We start from the raw sequence: 16258 nt of genomic DNA on the forward strand, positions 1-16258 counted from the left end.
TAGTGGGAATAACAACCAAGACCTACTTCTGGGCTCGGAACGCGCTCGATGGCCCCCTTGGCCAAGAGGGCCGAAACTTCCTCGTGGAGAAGATTCAAATGATCCCCCGAGATACGGTGGTGCTGCGGTGGCATGGCTGGAGGGGTCGTCTCGAAGGGGAGGGAGTAGCCCCTTCAGACGATTTGCAGCACCCACCTGTCCGATGTGATGGACCGCCAGTGGAGCAGGTGATGGCGAACTCTGCCGCCCACTGGCGTGGAATGGGCCTGAAAGCTCGGACTAGGAAGGCTTTGAGGCGGATGCTGCCGGGGTGGATGTGGGCTGACCACGTCGTCCTCCAGAACCGCCTCGGCGGAAACCACGTCCGCGACCGCACGCAGGTTGGTTCTGCGGCTGGTGGCTAGGCGTACGTGAGGAGGCACCCCTTCCTTGGCCACGAAAGGGGCGGAAGTTTGCGACCGCGGGGCCGAGAGGCCCAAGGACATGGCCGTAGCCCGGGAGTCCTTAAAGCGATTCAGCGCACTGTCCGCTTTCTCGCCGAAAAGGCGAGTGCCATCAAAGGGCATGTCCATGAGGGTGCTCTGGACATCGCCCGAAAAGGACGTGGACCGCAGCCAGGCGTGACGTCTAAGCGCCACTGAGGTAGAAATCGCCCTACCCAGCGAGTCCGTAGTGTCAAGCCCACATCGGATAGCATGTCGTGCTGCATCCCTCCCATCGGCCAGAGCCTGGGTAAGTCGTGTCTGGACCTCCTCCGGACACAGGGGCAGCACGTCCTCCACCGTATCCCACAGAGAGTGGGAATAACGGTCCAAGAGACAGGCGGTGTTCAAAGACCGCAGGCCCAAACTAAGGGAGGAGAACAGCTTTTTGCCGAACTGTTCCAGTCTCTTGGAATCCCGGTCCGGCGGAGCGGTCGGGAAGGAGGATTGGGAGGTAGAGGCCTGGATAACCAGGCTCTCGGGGGTAGGATGTTGGGACAGAAAACTGGGGTCGCCCGGAGCAGGGCGGTGGCGCCTGGCGACGTTCGTGTCCACGGGAGGAACTGTGGAGGGCTTGGACCAGGTGCCCTGCAGAACGTCAGTGAGGGCCTCATTGAATGGCAGCAGAGGCTCAGTGGAGCTTGCTGCAGACTGAAGCACCTCAGTGAGGACGTTAGTCCTCACAGCCACGGCAGGTAGCTCGAGCCCAAGGGCTGCGGCCGCCTTGCGCAGCACAACAGAGAAAGCAGCACCCTCCTCCGAAGCCACAGTCGGAGGAGAGATGAATCCAGTGTCCGGAGAGGTATCCAGACCACTGGCCTCCCCCAGTTCATCTGCCCAGTCCTGTGACAGTTGAGCCTGAACGGCCATAGGATCCTCGGATCCCTCCCATTCGCCCCCATCATCCGATTCCTGGTATGCAGGAGGAAGGATCGGAGCCGGGCGATAGACAAAATGTGTCTCCAGCGGCGCTGAACGCGGCGTCCATCGACGCCGTAACGGCGCCGGGCCCGGAGCGGGGCTGAACTGGGGCTCGACGCCGAGCGGAGCCGGCGTCGGAGGTGGTACCGGTGTCGACGCCGGCGGAGGAGGCGTGACGAGATCGACCGGCGTCGGCGGGGACTCGGGAACGGGTCCCTCGGGCACTTGCGGCGTCGAGGCCGGAGCCGTCGCCGGGGCCGCCGGCAGGCAAGGTTGCCCAGTCGGGTCCGCGGGGCCCGAAGGCGCGCCAGCGGGCGTCGACGGCGGAGCCAGGTTCCTCATGGCTGAGAAGAAGGCACTGACTTCCGCCGGCGTCGCGTCAGTCCCAGGGACTGGTGCGGCGCCTGCGGCTCCGCTGGAGCCGCGGGGGTGGAACCACCCTGACCCTCGGCCGAGTCGCGCGACCGGCGAGGGGAGTCCGAAGAGCGGTGTCGCCTCTTGGACTTCTTGGAGTGCTTCGACTTACCCGAAGACTTGGAGCCAGACGATCGATGATGACGTCAGCTGCGGCTCCGCGACCGATCCTTGGACCTCCTCCTGGACCGGGATCGAGAGGGGCGCGGAGCAGAGTGGCGAAGCTCGAGAAGCTTACGGGACCGCTCCCGCCTAGCCTTCGAGGTCAGGGACTTGCAGTCCGAACACGACTCCGCGTCGTGGTCGAGGCCCAAGCAGTAAAGGCACCGGCGGTGATGGTCCGTAACCGACATCAAGCGGCTGCAGTCAGCACAGGCTTTAAAACCAGGCATCCTACCGGCACCGGAGTCGAGACAAGATCAAAAAGGATCGAAAAAAGTTAGTCAAAAAGTGACTAAAGGGGTAGCTCTCCCGGATCTGCGCTTACTGGCGCGGAAAAAAGAAGAACTGACGTCAGCGCGCGAGGGCGGCGTCTAAGTACGACATTCCGGCGCACGACGCCGACGACGGACGCGGAGCCGCAGACGACGCCTAGCGACGCGCAAGGGGTATTGCTGACGAAAAATCTTCCGGATCCAGTCTGACGCCTGGGGATATTCTAAGGTGAGGAATCTAACGAACGTGTTTCTTTCAGATGTGAGGATTCCTAGTCGGTCTGACATTAGTTACTATTAGGAAGTGCAACGCTCAGGATATTTGTGTGTAGGTAGAGGGTGATATGTAAAAAGGGGTGAAGCTGATTGTGACGAAGAGTGTAGAGGCCACGGGCTCACGACAGCAGTTACCAGGTCCATACAACTGTAAAAATTCATAACAACCCAAATCCCAACAAACAATAACAACAAAAAGGTATAACTGGAGCAAATAGAGTTAGAGTCCATTTCTGGAGTGTCCATGTTGTCTCTAGAGGGGTCGTGGGTGCGGCTCCCACTCCCTGCCCGGACCCAGCTGTTGTATAATCCTGCACAATGTCAAAGTGGATCTGGGGAGAGGGAAGAGACTGCGAGCAGCTGAGCGGGAACAGATCATCAGGAAGGGGGCCCCTAGGTAGGGAGATGCTGGTCAATGAAGAAGCCCCAGCCAGAGTGTCAATGACTGCCTGTTTCTCTCTGGCTAGAGTATCCGGATCCGGTCGGAGCCACCAGGAGGTCCCCCTCCCCCCACCCCTTAGGACGGTCGATCGACCCCCCCACTCCTCCTCCACCGTTTCAGGTGGCCGTGGGAGGGTCATCCCCCAAGTCGAGACGTGCCACCTTCAGGGACATGATTTGGTGCAGTTTCCCTGCGTGTTTAACGATAATACGAAAGGGATGCCCCCAAGGAGTAGCGCACCCCAGCTACACGAAGAAGCGAGATAATGAGGCGGAAGTCTTTTCGTTTTTTGAAGGGTGGATGCCATCTGGTCCTGGTAGAGGACGATATGGGAGCCTTGATATTGCAGAGGGTGTTTATCTCTGGCCCTCCGGAGAATACGCTCCTTTAAGGGGAAGTCGTGGACACAAGTGAGAATATCCGGTGGAGGGGCTTTAGGCAGGCGTCTGGGACCCACTCTGTGTGTCTCATCCAGTCGAATGTTTAGCTCGGGGCCCGCTTTCCGGATGCTTCCTGGACGTAGGTAGTGATGTCTGATCCCTCAGACCCAGAAAGAACACCCCAGATCCGAATATTATTCTGGCGAGACCTGTTCCCCAAATCTTCTGTGTGTGCTTGGAGATCCAAGTACTGGTCCCTAAGGCGTACAATCTCCTGTTGGGAGTTGTTCAAGCTCCTCTTCTCTTGGTGGTTTCATGATCTTCAAGTGTGGAGACCCTCTCACCCAATCCGTTCAGATCTCGTCGAGTCTCTTTCAACTCCTGGGTGACTTCCTTACTGAAAGAATGAAGGTCCTCCCGTAGGGAAGCGAACAGCGATTCCAGGTAGGGGCGGGTGATAGACTCATCGTATCTTCTCCGGGCCCCACGGAGGGTTTTAAAACATGTCCCTGAGGTTACAATCTTTTTTCGCTCTTGCTGTAGCCATATAGGGGCAGAGGGGAGGCCAGGAGCCAGTCGCGAAGTTGGCAGGAGAGGTTGCCACGTGTCTCATCAGGCACCCCTAAATCAGAACGTCCATTAATTGCAGCCCTCTCGAGGTCCCCCAGTTGGATGTTCAACGCTGTCGGGACGCGCTGGTCAAAGACTGTCGGCCAGCGCCACCATCAAACCAGGTCACAGTCACACAAATCCACACTGGCAGTGAAATCTGGGTATATCCACGACCCTGAGCAGGGCTATCAGGTACACTGTGGTAGGGTACAAATGTCCTTATTCTGGCAAGTAGCAGGACGAGCAGCGGGGGTGTCTCGAGAGATCAAGAGACCACCATCCCAGTGCCGGTGTCTGTGCGTGTGGACCTAGCTGCTGTCAGGAGGGTCCTACTTTTGCCACTCCCTCCGCTCTATCAACAGGCCCCCAAGGGCCACCGAAGCCAGGCACCAAGCAGTGTTTTCCAGGGGGGCCACCGTCAGTGTAGGCCCAGCATCTGCCGATCACCCTTGGGCCAGAGCCACACCAGACCCAGAATCCTCGGTTCCTCAGGTGCAGGCGAATTTCAGCTCGAATGGCCCCGGGGGAGCTCCGGCACACACCACCAGTCAGCAGACACTCAGTGGGTCCCAGGGGACGCCTCCAATAAGTGCTTGCAGTCGTGGCTCAACAGGGCCGAACGCAGTTCAGGCCCAAACTGGTTGCAGCAGACGCGGGCTCTACTCTCTGCGACACCGCTTCCAGGCCCCAGAGCAGGGCGGCAGTCAGGGCCTCAGGAGACCGACCAACAAAGCTTCTGGGGGAGAGGCGAGACGAAGGGGCACCAAACCCCACGTGCAGCTGCCGCCTCCACCAGTGTCTCACACACTGAGCCCACACCCCGGTCAGAAAGTTTGCACCAGGGAAACCCATCAGTACAGACCCCTCCCTCCTAGTCGCGTCCAATTCACCTGAGCCCCACCTGCTGGGGCCGCCTGAACCAGCCTTGACTCAGGGTATAAATCAGGGCGCTCCTGCTACTGCCGCTCCTCCATGCTGCACAGTCAATCGGGCCCGAAACATGCCATCTCCCGGGCAGGAACTCCTCCTTCTGCCACCAATGCCATCCGCGGTCCTGACTCCGCCGGGAAACCCACCTCTTCACCAGACGCACTCAGGAACTGGCGCTGCGGCGGGACCAGCCCCAGTCCTCCGCAGCCCACACCTCGGCGCTCCTTAGAAGTAGGTCAGGCAGGTAGATCAGGCAACTAGGCCCTGCAGCTACGGGACACAGTCCAATCGGCGTGCCAAACAAAGGGCCACACTGGAGTATCCCATGGCACCCATGCATTGCTGCAGTAAACTGCCAAGCTCGGTGGCAGGGAGCGGAGAGATACAAAAATACGTCTCAACCCATTCGCCATCTTGGCCACGCCCCCTCTCAACATGTTTTAGTCTGAGCACATGCACTGGGGACTGGACAGCAGGGTCCCAGCGTGGAAAGTCGAAAAACCAGGAAGAAAATCGAGCAAAAAATGGGGGCGACCACGCAAAAAAGGGCATTTTTCTGCACATAATAATTCATGAAAGTAAGAAACAAATGATCCCGTGGGACCATATATTTGTTTGTCTTGAACAGCATTTTGCTTCTGTTTGTGGCTTCGCTGATGGTGTAAGCATAGTAATTTTTAGTTTGGCAGATGTGATGAACTGTTTGCGTGGAGGGACTTCAACTTCAAGAGGTCTTCTGTAGTTCTGTTTATCTTCCATTTCCTGTCAGCAGAAGACTCTTTATTGTCTGCAAGGTCTTTAGAAAAACCAGGGTGCTGTAAGCTTTGGCTTGCAGGTGTGTTTCAATTTGGGTGCAGCTGGTCACGCAGCTTCCCAAAAAACCTTTTTAAAAACAAAATCTGTAGGTGAAGTTTGGGCATTTGCCATTTGAAACGCAGCGAAGAGATCTAGGTCACATTATTTGGAAACCTACACACTTCCAGTCTCCTTTCTTAAGCTACAGAAACATTTGATGAAAGGCTAAGCATTGAAAACTTTCCCATATTGATGTATTTGTTGAACAGCATAAGGTCTAAAATTGGTCTGATTTCCTGTTTGAGCTTTTGTTTGTTTACCAAAACATTTTACTCTTTGCGAGAGAAAATCAAACTTTTTTTACTTGTGTTAGATTCTAAATCCTTGGGGTGGTATTCCCCCAAACCTTTTGCCTTCACCTCGTCTTGTCCTGAATTCGTTTTTGTGGGCATTAGTACTCTGTCCACTTTACCACTGCAAACTAGTGCTAAAATATTTGTGTTCTCTCCTTCAAACATGGTAAAATTGGCTTGCACCTAATTGGCTTATTTAATTTACTGGTAAGTCTCCAGTAAATGGTATTAGGGAAGAGGATGTGGCCTAACAGCTAGAAAGGTCAACCTCAGAGCAGGGGAACCAGGTTTGGGTTTTGGCAGGGACGCTCAACATCCTGTGATTCTGGGGAAATCACTTAATCTCACCGTGCCTAACAAAAATTAATGTGTCCGTCTGTAACGCAACTGGTGCTCACGTAAAGCGCTCTGATACCATTGGGTCTAGTTCGCCCTACATAAAACACCACCCAAAAAAAATTACATGTACCCAGGGCCAGTAAATTAAATGCTGCTAGTGGGCTTTGCAAATGCAAAAAGAACAATTGATGGACAGAATGCTAGACAATGTCAAACATTCACCCCAGTACAGAGGAACAAGTTTCTTACCTTCGGTAACGCTTTTTCTGGTGGATACAGTATCTGCCTGTGGATTCCTCACATTGTGAATATCCCCTGCGCCAGCAACATTCGGAAACTTTTGTAGCACTCCACGCCGATGAGGTCGAAGACTACGTCACAGAGGCACGGCTCCGCTGACGTCACTGGATCCATAAGAAGACCTTGTCGGCGTGATGACGTCAGTTCCGCCCTTTTTTCCGTGCCTTCGAGGCACACGGACGGACTGACAGCAATTTATATACAGTATACACAGTACATAATATACAAAGCAACACACACAGTGTGGCGATAATATAGGAAGGCAAAAGAAATAACACAGCCTTTGACAGTAACAAATAAATTTTGAAACACCATCATTAGAATTGTAGGTATTCCAGGGTGGACAAGGGGGAGGCGGGTGGGTCAGTGAGGAATCCACAGGCATATACCGTATCCACCAGAAAAAGCGTTACCGAAGGTAAGTAACTTGTTCTTCTTATGGATACATCTGCCAGTGGATTCCTCACCTTGTGAAAAGATTCCCACAGCAGTCCCACTCCCGGAGGAGGGTATCCACCCTTCTATACCAGAAAGTACTGAAGGACAGAACGAGCAAAGTGTCCGTCCCTCCTCACCTCGGAATCCAAGCAATAATGCTTCGCGAAAGTGTGGAGGGAGACCCAAGTTGCCGCCCTACAAATGTCCTCCACATTCACACCTCTAGACAAGGCAGAAGTAGAAGACTTAGCCCTAGTAGAATGAGCCCTTATACCCTCTGGAGGTTCCTTACCGGCCAAAGAGTAACATATCTTGATGCACAAGATAATCCATCTGGAAAGGGTGCGCTTGTGCACCACTCTGCCTTTCCTGCAGCCAACAAAGCCCACGAAGAGCTGGTCGTCCACTCGAAAGTCTTTAGTCCTATCGAGGTAGAAGCTCACCGCCCTCTTAGGGTCCAAGCGGTGAAGCCGCTCCTCCTCCTTGGAAGGGTGAGGGGGAGGATAGAAGGTAGGAAGGGTAATGGATTGCCCCAGATGGAAAGGAGTTACCACCTTTGGCAGAAAAGCAGCCCTGGTCCTGAGTACCATTCTTTCAGCATGAATGGTCAAGAACGGGGGTTTGGAACTCAGAGCTTGAAAGACTGTTTTGAAAGACAACAGCCTCAAGGTACACTTGTGCAAGGGCTCAAAGGGAGAACCCATCAAGTAAGTTAAGACAAGATTTAAGTCCCATTGAGGCACAATAAAAGGAGTAGGCGGAAACTTATTGGTAAGGCCCTTGAGAAATCGTAAAATAATAGGTGATTTAAACAATGACGGCTGATCCGACAAGCAAAGGAAAGCCGACAAAGCCGATAGATATCCCTTCACAGTGGCTACAGCAATGCCGTGCTGAGCAAGAGAAAGAGCAAACTGAAGGATGTTGGATAAACGAGCCCTCAAAGGGTCAATAGATTTCTCTCCGCACCAAAGAACAAATTTAGACCACCTATAGGAATAGACAGATTTGGTGGAATGACGTCTGGCAGACAAAATGACATCTACCACATCAGGCGGGAGAGAAAAAGAATTCCGGTTGCCCCGTTCAATCTCCAGGCATGAAGGTGTAAGCTCTGGAGGTGGGGGTGTAGAACCTGCCCCTCCGACTGCGAGAGGAGTTCTGCCCTGAGAGGGAGACGGAGCGGAGGGCACGAGGAGAGGTGCAGAAGATCTGTATACCACACCCTTCTTGGCCAATCCGGGGCGATCAATATGACTTGGGCCCGGTCTTGGCGAATCTTCCTCAGAACCCGAGGAATCAAGGGTATGGGAGGAAACGAGTAAAGGAGACGAGAGTCCCATCTCAACTGAAACGCGTCCCCCAAAGATCCCTGCATCGGATACTGGAGACTGCAGAATGACGGGCAGTGAGCATTCTTGTGAGTGGCAAACAGGTCCACCCGAGGAGTTCCCCACGTCCGAAAGACGTGACGAACCACCTCCGGATTGAGCCTCCACTCGTGGTCAGCGGAGAACTGCCGACTGAGACTGTCTGCACGCACGTTCAGAACCCCGGCCAGATGATTTGCCATCAGACAAATCCGATGATCCTGAACCCAGGACCAGAGACGCAGAGCCTCTCTGCAGAGACAATGCGACCCCACTCCTCCCTGCTTGTTGACATACCACATCGCGGTAGTGTTGTCCGTCAGGACCTGAACCGACTGACCGTGTAGGGAAGGAAGGAAGGCCTTGAGTGCCAAACATATCGCCTGCAATTCCCGAAGGTTGATGTGAAGCAACCTCTCCTCTGGAGACCAAAGACCCTTGATCTCCAGATCCCCCAGATGCACACCCCACCCTAAAGTGGATGCATCCGTTATCACTGCGGCCACCGATGGAGGTAGATGGAAGGGCTTTCCTTGAGACAGATTGCCCTCCACGCTCCACCAAGACAGATCCCCGCCGCACCTTCTCTGGAGATCCTCACAGACTCCCTGAGATCTCCTTTGTGCTGATACCACTGCCTGCAGAGACACCACTGGAGTGCCCTCATGTGCCAGCGTGCATGGTTGACCAACAGAATGCAGGAAGCAAACAGACCGAGCAGACGAAGGACCTTCAGGACTGGAACGACCGCTCCATTGAAAAACAAGGGAATCATTTCCTGAATGTCGAGAATCCTTTGTGGAGGTGGGAATGCTCGACACACGGTAGTGTCCAGTACCGCCCCTATGAACAGGTTGCGCTGACAGGGCACCAGGTGAGATTTGGGCACGTTTATCGAGAAACCCAATTTGTACAACAGCTGAGTTGTATCCTGCAGATGATGAAGCACCTTCTCTGGCAACTCCGCTTTGATCAGCCAGTCGTTTAGATAGGGGAAAACTGGAATCCCCAACCTTCTGAGATGGGCTGCCACCACTGCCATCACCTTGGTGAAGACTCGAGGTGCAGTAGTAAGACCAAACAGAAGGACCGCAAACTGATGATGTTGCAACCCTACCGTAAACCGGAGATACTTCCTGTGCGACTTTAGGATGGGGATGTGGAAATACGCATCCTGCAAGTCGATCGACACCATCCAGTCCTCCTGTTGCAGCGCTTGAAGAACCTGCGCAAGGGTGAGCATCTTGAACTTCTCTTGCTTCAGAAAAAGATTCAAGATCCTGAGGTTCAGGATTGGACACTGCCTGCCATCCTTCTTTGGAATCAGGAAATACCGGGAGTAGCATCCCTGACCCCTTTCCTGCTCTGGAACCACCTCTATCGCACCTTTTTTTAGCAACGTTAGGACCTCCTCCTGGAGGAGAAGATGATGGTCTTCCGAGCAAGCACCTTGGCAAGGAGGGTAATTTGGAGGGAATTCCTGAAAGGGAAGGGCGTACCCATTTTCTACAAGATCTAGAACCCAAAGGTCCGTAGTAACCGATTCCCAATCTTGTAGAAAATGGGCAAGCCGCCCCCCCCACAGGACCAGCATGATTCAGAATGGTGGATCTAGGGCTGCTTTGCAGTGGTGGGAGGGACGGAGGAAGAGGAATCGGAGGAGGAGAGCTGCCGACCTCTAGCGCGACCTCTGATTCTGCCCCTGTAGCTCTTATACAGGGTGTTCTGTTGCTGTTGTTGCTGCTGCTGCTGGGGCTGCCTTTAAGTACGAAAGGACGATCTTCCAAAGTCCCTGTACCTCCTAAACAAACCCCTAGGCTGAGTCTGCAGACCCACAGATTTGGCCGTGGCTTTGCTTTCTTTAAACCTTTCCAGTGCAGCATCAGCCTTTTTACCAAAAAGCCCAGAACCGTCAAAAGGCAAATCCAGAAGAGTTGCCTGCACATCAGGGAAAAACTTCAGCCACGCACTCCTCCTTGTGGCAACCGAAGAACCCATGATTCTAGCGACAGAGTCCGCAGTATCCAGGCAGCTCTGCATTACTTGACGTGCAGCCGCCTGAGTGTCCGATAGCACCTCATTAAAGTTCTGTCAATCCTCCTCTGACAATTTAGGGGCCAGTTGTTACGCTGAATCCATTAGAGCATGGATACATCGGCCCAAAAGACAGGTGGCATTTGTCGATTTTAAAGCCATACTGGCAGAAGATAAGACTTCCTTGGCTGACTGGTCTAGTTTTTTAGCATCCCTGTCACTAGGGACTTGGGGAAAGGCACCTGAAGATCTTTTAGAACAAACAGCCTGAACCACCAGACTCTCCGGAGAAGGATGGGAAGTCAGAAAGTCTGGGTCCCCTGGAGCCGCCCTATATCTTCTTGCAACAACCTTAGAGACCGCAGGAGCAGAGAAGGGCTTAAGCCATACTTCCATGACCGGTTCAATAATGACGTCATTAAATGGAAGCAAGGGTTCCAATACAGAGGAAGGAGAATGTAAAACCTCTGCTTAAACTCAGCAGATGGTAACTGCAGATCCAAAAGCTCAGCCGCTTTTTTAATAACCGATTGGTAGGGAGCCACATCTTTTGAAGGAGTATCAGCCGGAGGAGTAATCTCCCACTCAGGTGACAAGTCCAGGCCACTAGCCTCTTTCTACTCCCCAAACAGATCATCAGACTCCATGAGCTCACCTTCTTCCATCTCCTCCATCTGGTACCTTTGTTCTTCTAGTACCCTTTGAGCTTCCCTTCTGGATCTGATTCTCACAACAGGAGTTGGCGGCGCCGTAACCGAATCAGACAGCGCCGGCGTCGAACCTGGATCCAGAGGAGCCGCCGGAGTCGAGCAAGATCGAGCCGGTTAAGATGGAAGCGGCGTCGATGTCCTCGGCGCCGGTAAATGTCAAGACGGCGTCGCCGGGAAAAATGGCATAAAGGGAGCTTGAGGGTAAGCTTGAGGAACTCCCAAGTTGAAAGACATTGGACCCATGGGACCCGAAGGCGCTCCAGAGGAGTACAAAGCTCTAATAAAGACCCCATACATCACATTTAAATAATGCGTTGGATCTTGACCCGGGCTGGGAAAGGAAGGATATGGATCAGGCTGAGGCATAACTGGACCCGGGCCGATCGGCGCCGACGGTGGAACCAGCAGAGTCGAAGACTCGTCCGGAGCCAGAACTTCAACTGGAACCGGAGATGGAGCCGGGGTCGGAGATGGAGCCGGAGCATGCTCCGGTGAAGCTGCAGGCGAGGTCAGGCCAACAGGAGAAGCAGGAACAGAGACAGGAGAAGGAGACACAAAGTCCTTACGACGTCGAGAAGGTGAGGTCGATCTCGGAGCCGCATCCCTGTCCGAACGATGTCGAGAACCATGCCTCTTCTTTTTCTTGTGCTTCTTGGATTTTGAAGCATGCCCCGACGTCGACTTCAACGCCGACCTCGATCTCGACCTCCTTCGACCTCTCTTCTCCTTTTTCATTCTGGCAATGAATAACTTGGCCTCCCTTTCTTTCCCTTCCTTTGTGCTCATCTTGCGGCAGCAAGAACATCCCTCGACATCATGATCCGATGAAAGGCACCAGACACAGTCAACATGCGGATCCGTAATCGGCATGTGCTTACCGCACTCCCTGCAAGGCTTAATCCTGGACTTCTTAGTCAACCTTTTCCAACTGCAAACAAGAAGAGAGAGAGATACCAGCAGGAAAACATAGTAACCAGCTAAAGCTACAGAGAGGGTCCCCGAAAACCGTTAGCGTCGGCGGCGTGGAAAAAAGGGAACTGACGTCATCACGCCGACGAAGTCTTCTTATGGATCCAGTGACGTCAGCGGAGTCGCGAGCGGAGCCGTGCCTCTGCGACGTCGTCTTCGACCTCATCGGTGTGGAATGCTACAAAAGTTTCCAAATGTTGCTGGCGCAGGGGATATTCACAAGGTGAGGAATCCACTGGCAGATGTATCCATCAGAAATCTGGCCCTAAATCCATCGTTTTTGTGCTCCCCATGCCTTTCCAGTTCAGACCCAGGCATATACAAATCAGTCTTGACTCTGTTCCCCAAGGGAACAGTCCAGCCCAGGTCTTCCCTGGACTGGAAAAAAAAAGCATATTTGGAGCACTCATTGTGCCACCCACTAAAGTAGTTTTTTAAAACATGTCTCAGTCCTGCCACTACAGCCGGTGGTGCAATTTTAAACTTTAAAATAAACCTTTTGCCAGACCTATACCTTCCTTTTTATTACATATGCATCCCCACTGAAGTAGGTCCTTAGGGCTGGGTGCGTTGTATTTAAAAAGTATGACATGCGGGTTTAAATTTAAATATCCTAGGAACTAAAACTCCTAAAGTCGTTTTCTACTGTTGACTATCACTAGGTTACCTTATTACATTAAATAAGTGATAATGTTCGATTAGGAACTGATAGTGATATGGTGTTTATACTCTACTGAATTTAAAATCCTTTTTAATGGTAAAGTCCGATTTTAAGACAATTCTGAAAATTCCACTTTTAGAAAGCTGACATTTTCTTGTCTTAACCATTTGTGTTTTCTACCAGTATCCTGGGTCACATGACTCTGCTATTGGGGTTAATGTACTGCTTTCAGACAGCAAGCTAAATGGGGACTAGCTGTGGGCAGGATAGGCCATCCTGCCAGGATGGCATGGGGTGAACAGTGCCTTCCTCTGCTTACACTTCAAAGGGCTTGCCTTCAGCACACACAAAGAAACCGGACACTAGTCTTTGGACCGCCCAGACTTTTTTGAGCCATGACAGGGGAAGGGGAGAACTTCCTAGAACCAGATGTGGGGGTAGCACAGGGAATCCCCTCCACTTCAAAGGATTTACCCGCTATAAATATTGAACCATCAGCGACGCTATTCAGTACACTCCTGAATCTGTGGACATTACACAAGAAGGGCTGTCTTGCTCCCCAGAGAACTTCGCTGCTCTCGGAGAAGGAAGACTGGACCTGCTCCCTTCGCCCAGGCTACCTCAGTGACTCAAAGGGACAGTTGGCTGATCTCCTGTGACACATTAAACTCCAGAACCCCACCTGCAACTGCCCAGCTGACCTGCTGCACTGGAGCTGTTGGAGCCTTGCTTGCATCTGCTAAATTGTGTCCCTGATCCCAAGAGGTTCCTCCCCATGGGTCCTGGACCCTTGGCTGGCATCAGTGAAATCCTGAAGTTTTGGGCCCTTTGCATATGCGAATGGACCTGTTCGTGACAAGACTCTGCAGCCAGCGACAACCGTCAATGTGAAGTTGCACTGAACAAGAATCTTTGCTCTAGAAAGATAAGCCAGCGACGACTGGTTGCACGTAATCTGCTCTTTACACAACAGCAATGACCATCTGCGACGCTCTCCCAGCAGCCTCCCTCACTGCGAACAGAACTCTTCATGCCGGATTTTGAGTAGGTCATTTATTCAGCTGGACTAACCTGGTTCCTGTATACGGGATGCTCTCCATCACGGTCGGCTTGAACTTGTAACTTTCCCCCAGTCTGGCAAGACCAGATGACCTTGGGTAGTGCTATGTGCTTTAAACCCCTACTATTACCTAAAACTTTAAAATTGCATTCTCCAATTCCATAGATTCGATTTTTGATGCTCAGGTTTCTTTTTATTAACATTTAAGCTAGGTTTCTAAATTGGTGTGGGATTTTTCTTGTGTTGTGTTTTCGCTTTATTAGTGTTTGTGTGCCGCATAAATACTTTACACATTGCCTCCAAATTAAGCCTGACTGCTTTGTGCCACCAGAGGGTTAAGCACAGGTGAATTTTGTGACTTTTGTGGTTCACGTGACAGGGATTGTGGTTATTGCCTGAGTGGGGTTTAGTAGTAGTAGGAGAAAAATAGCAATAATAATTTTTGACTGCAGAGAGAGAGACGAACGCACATGGACCAGTTGACAACAGAGGTGATGTCTTCTCTCCGTCATGACTAGCAGTTGTGTGGCCTCTGTCATCTGTGGTACCATGATCTGTAGATGCTCAGCTAGCAAGTATCAGTTGCTTGGTCAGTTGATGTACGAATGTAGTGATCTGTAGAGAGCCCTGCTTAATTCATATGTGGATGTAACAGTGATAACAATGTATTGGAGACACTACTATGGCAAAGATGTAAGATTTGTACTGATGCATCGTTGCTGAAAATCAACAAAAAGTAAAAAAAAAAAAAACATTGACAAAAAACACCGGTGCAAGTGAAGGAAAGGTTATACGCACTATAGGATGCACAATTCTTTAAATTTTTACAATCGCCGAAACTATAAATATGGAAAAATGATTCAGATGACTTGAAAATTAATTACCGACTGTTCAAGTTCTCATAGTTTACAGGCAGGCAAACATGCTAAGTAGTCTCGATATTTTAACAAATATGTTAGTTTGACAGTCTTCTCGTAGTACTGCTTGACATCCCCATGAAAGGCATCGAAACGAAACAAAATAATGCAGTGATCGTAAAACAATGTACGGATGCCCGAGAGATTTCAGTGATGGTTGGGGGACCAAGAAGGTGGTTTTTGCTATTAATTCTTTTGAGTCCCTGTCAGCCTGACAGAGGGAAATATTCTAGGTCCTGCTGGGGCAGCACATTAGCAACTCTCTTTTCCTTTGATACACATGCCTAATGAGAATGTTTTTCAATAGTAGGCTCAGACATGCACGGATGTTTGCACGACATACTTGAGAGAAAATCAAAGTAACAATTCAATGACCCAGTACACATGTATTTAATGGCTTTCCATTCCATCCATCATACCTGAAATGCGAGCTGAGCTATGTCTTTTGCCTTATAGGAGCCATCTTGTGCAGCTAGTGCCAAGATAACCTCATGAAAGTCCACTGCACCATTGCAATCCTGAGGCAGAGGAAGAAGAAAGAGGTCAGTTTTGGCATGCATCATTTGTAAATAACATTTTGTAAGCTGCCCATAGCAAGAACAGTAGCATAAAGGTATCAAGTTTTTTTTATTTGAACAGGTTTACACAAACAATTATACATAAAGATTAGAAATAGAGCATACCAAACGGTCACTGTTTTTTTGTTTTTTTTTGTTTTTTGTTTTCTGTTTTCAGGGTCAAAAGTGGAAGCCTCTCTATACATAAGCAGTGCCAAAAGGCAATACTTTTAAAGCTCTGCTAAGTTCACAAACATCTATCTTCAATCTAATGCTCATTCCACCCCCAATCATTTATGTCCACCAACTTCTTATTCCTGACCCCAAACATCCATACCCAGCCCTATTAAGACAGACAAGAAGTAGCTATAGGATTTACCATCTACAGACCAACACTTGCGTGCGCTATAATGAGTGAGTCACACATGTTAAAAAAGGTTAGTCAAATAACCTTATGAACCACAGCATGCAATGGCACTTAAGCTCCTTATCTATCTGTGCCATATATGTTACACCAATGGATACCACATAAACAGGGGTTTATCCTTCCAGTTAGATATGTAGAGACTGCCTCTTCATCTTCATTGTGTCCCAAAGTGTCAGGTGCCACACGTCTCCTGCCGGTACCTGTACCTTTTTCCAGTTCCTGGTAATATCAAATTTGGTGGTAAGATAAAGCTGCTAGAATTGCTTCCATCGTTTCCAGTTCATTTCATCCTAGAACCCTGTCTTCAGTTCTATGATTTCCAAAGCAGCTTCTGCTGGAATTCTAATACTCATTTTCTGAATGATTGTGGCAGGGGCTTCCTTTAAGACTATTTACAGGTGAAAGCATGTCTGCAATGTATGCAGAGATTACACCTA

The 16258-nt window shown here is 51.1% G+C and overlaps 1 protein-coding gene across 11 annotated transcripts in view; it reads right to left on the bottom strand.

Annotated features, from left to right (window-relative positions):
* The window catches only part of LPCAT4 (lysophosphatidylcholine acyltransferase 4), a 1035593-nt gene that overhangs the window by 147152 nt on the left and 872183 nt on the right, over positions 1 to 16258 (bottom strand). For all 11 annotated transcript variants that reach the window (XM_085651786.1, XM_085651792.1, XM_085651797.1 and 8 more), the window contains exon 12: positions 15257 to 15355. In XM_085651786.1, the coding sequence (XP_085507912.1) occupies positions 15257 to 15355 (99 nt within the window). The remainder of the gene's footprint in view (positions 1 to 15256; positions 15356 to 16258) is intronic.

The sequence above is a fragment of the Triturus cristatus genome, chromosome 1_1 (genome assembly GCF_964204655.1).
Source record: "Triturus cristatus chromosome 1_1, aTriCri1.1, whole genome shotgun sequence".
Classification (NCBI taxonomy): Eukaryota; Metazoa; Chordata; class Amphibia; order Caudata; family Salamandridae; genus Triturus; species Triturus cristatus.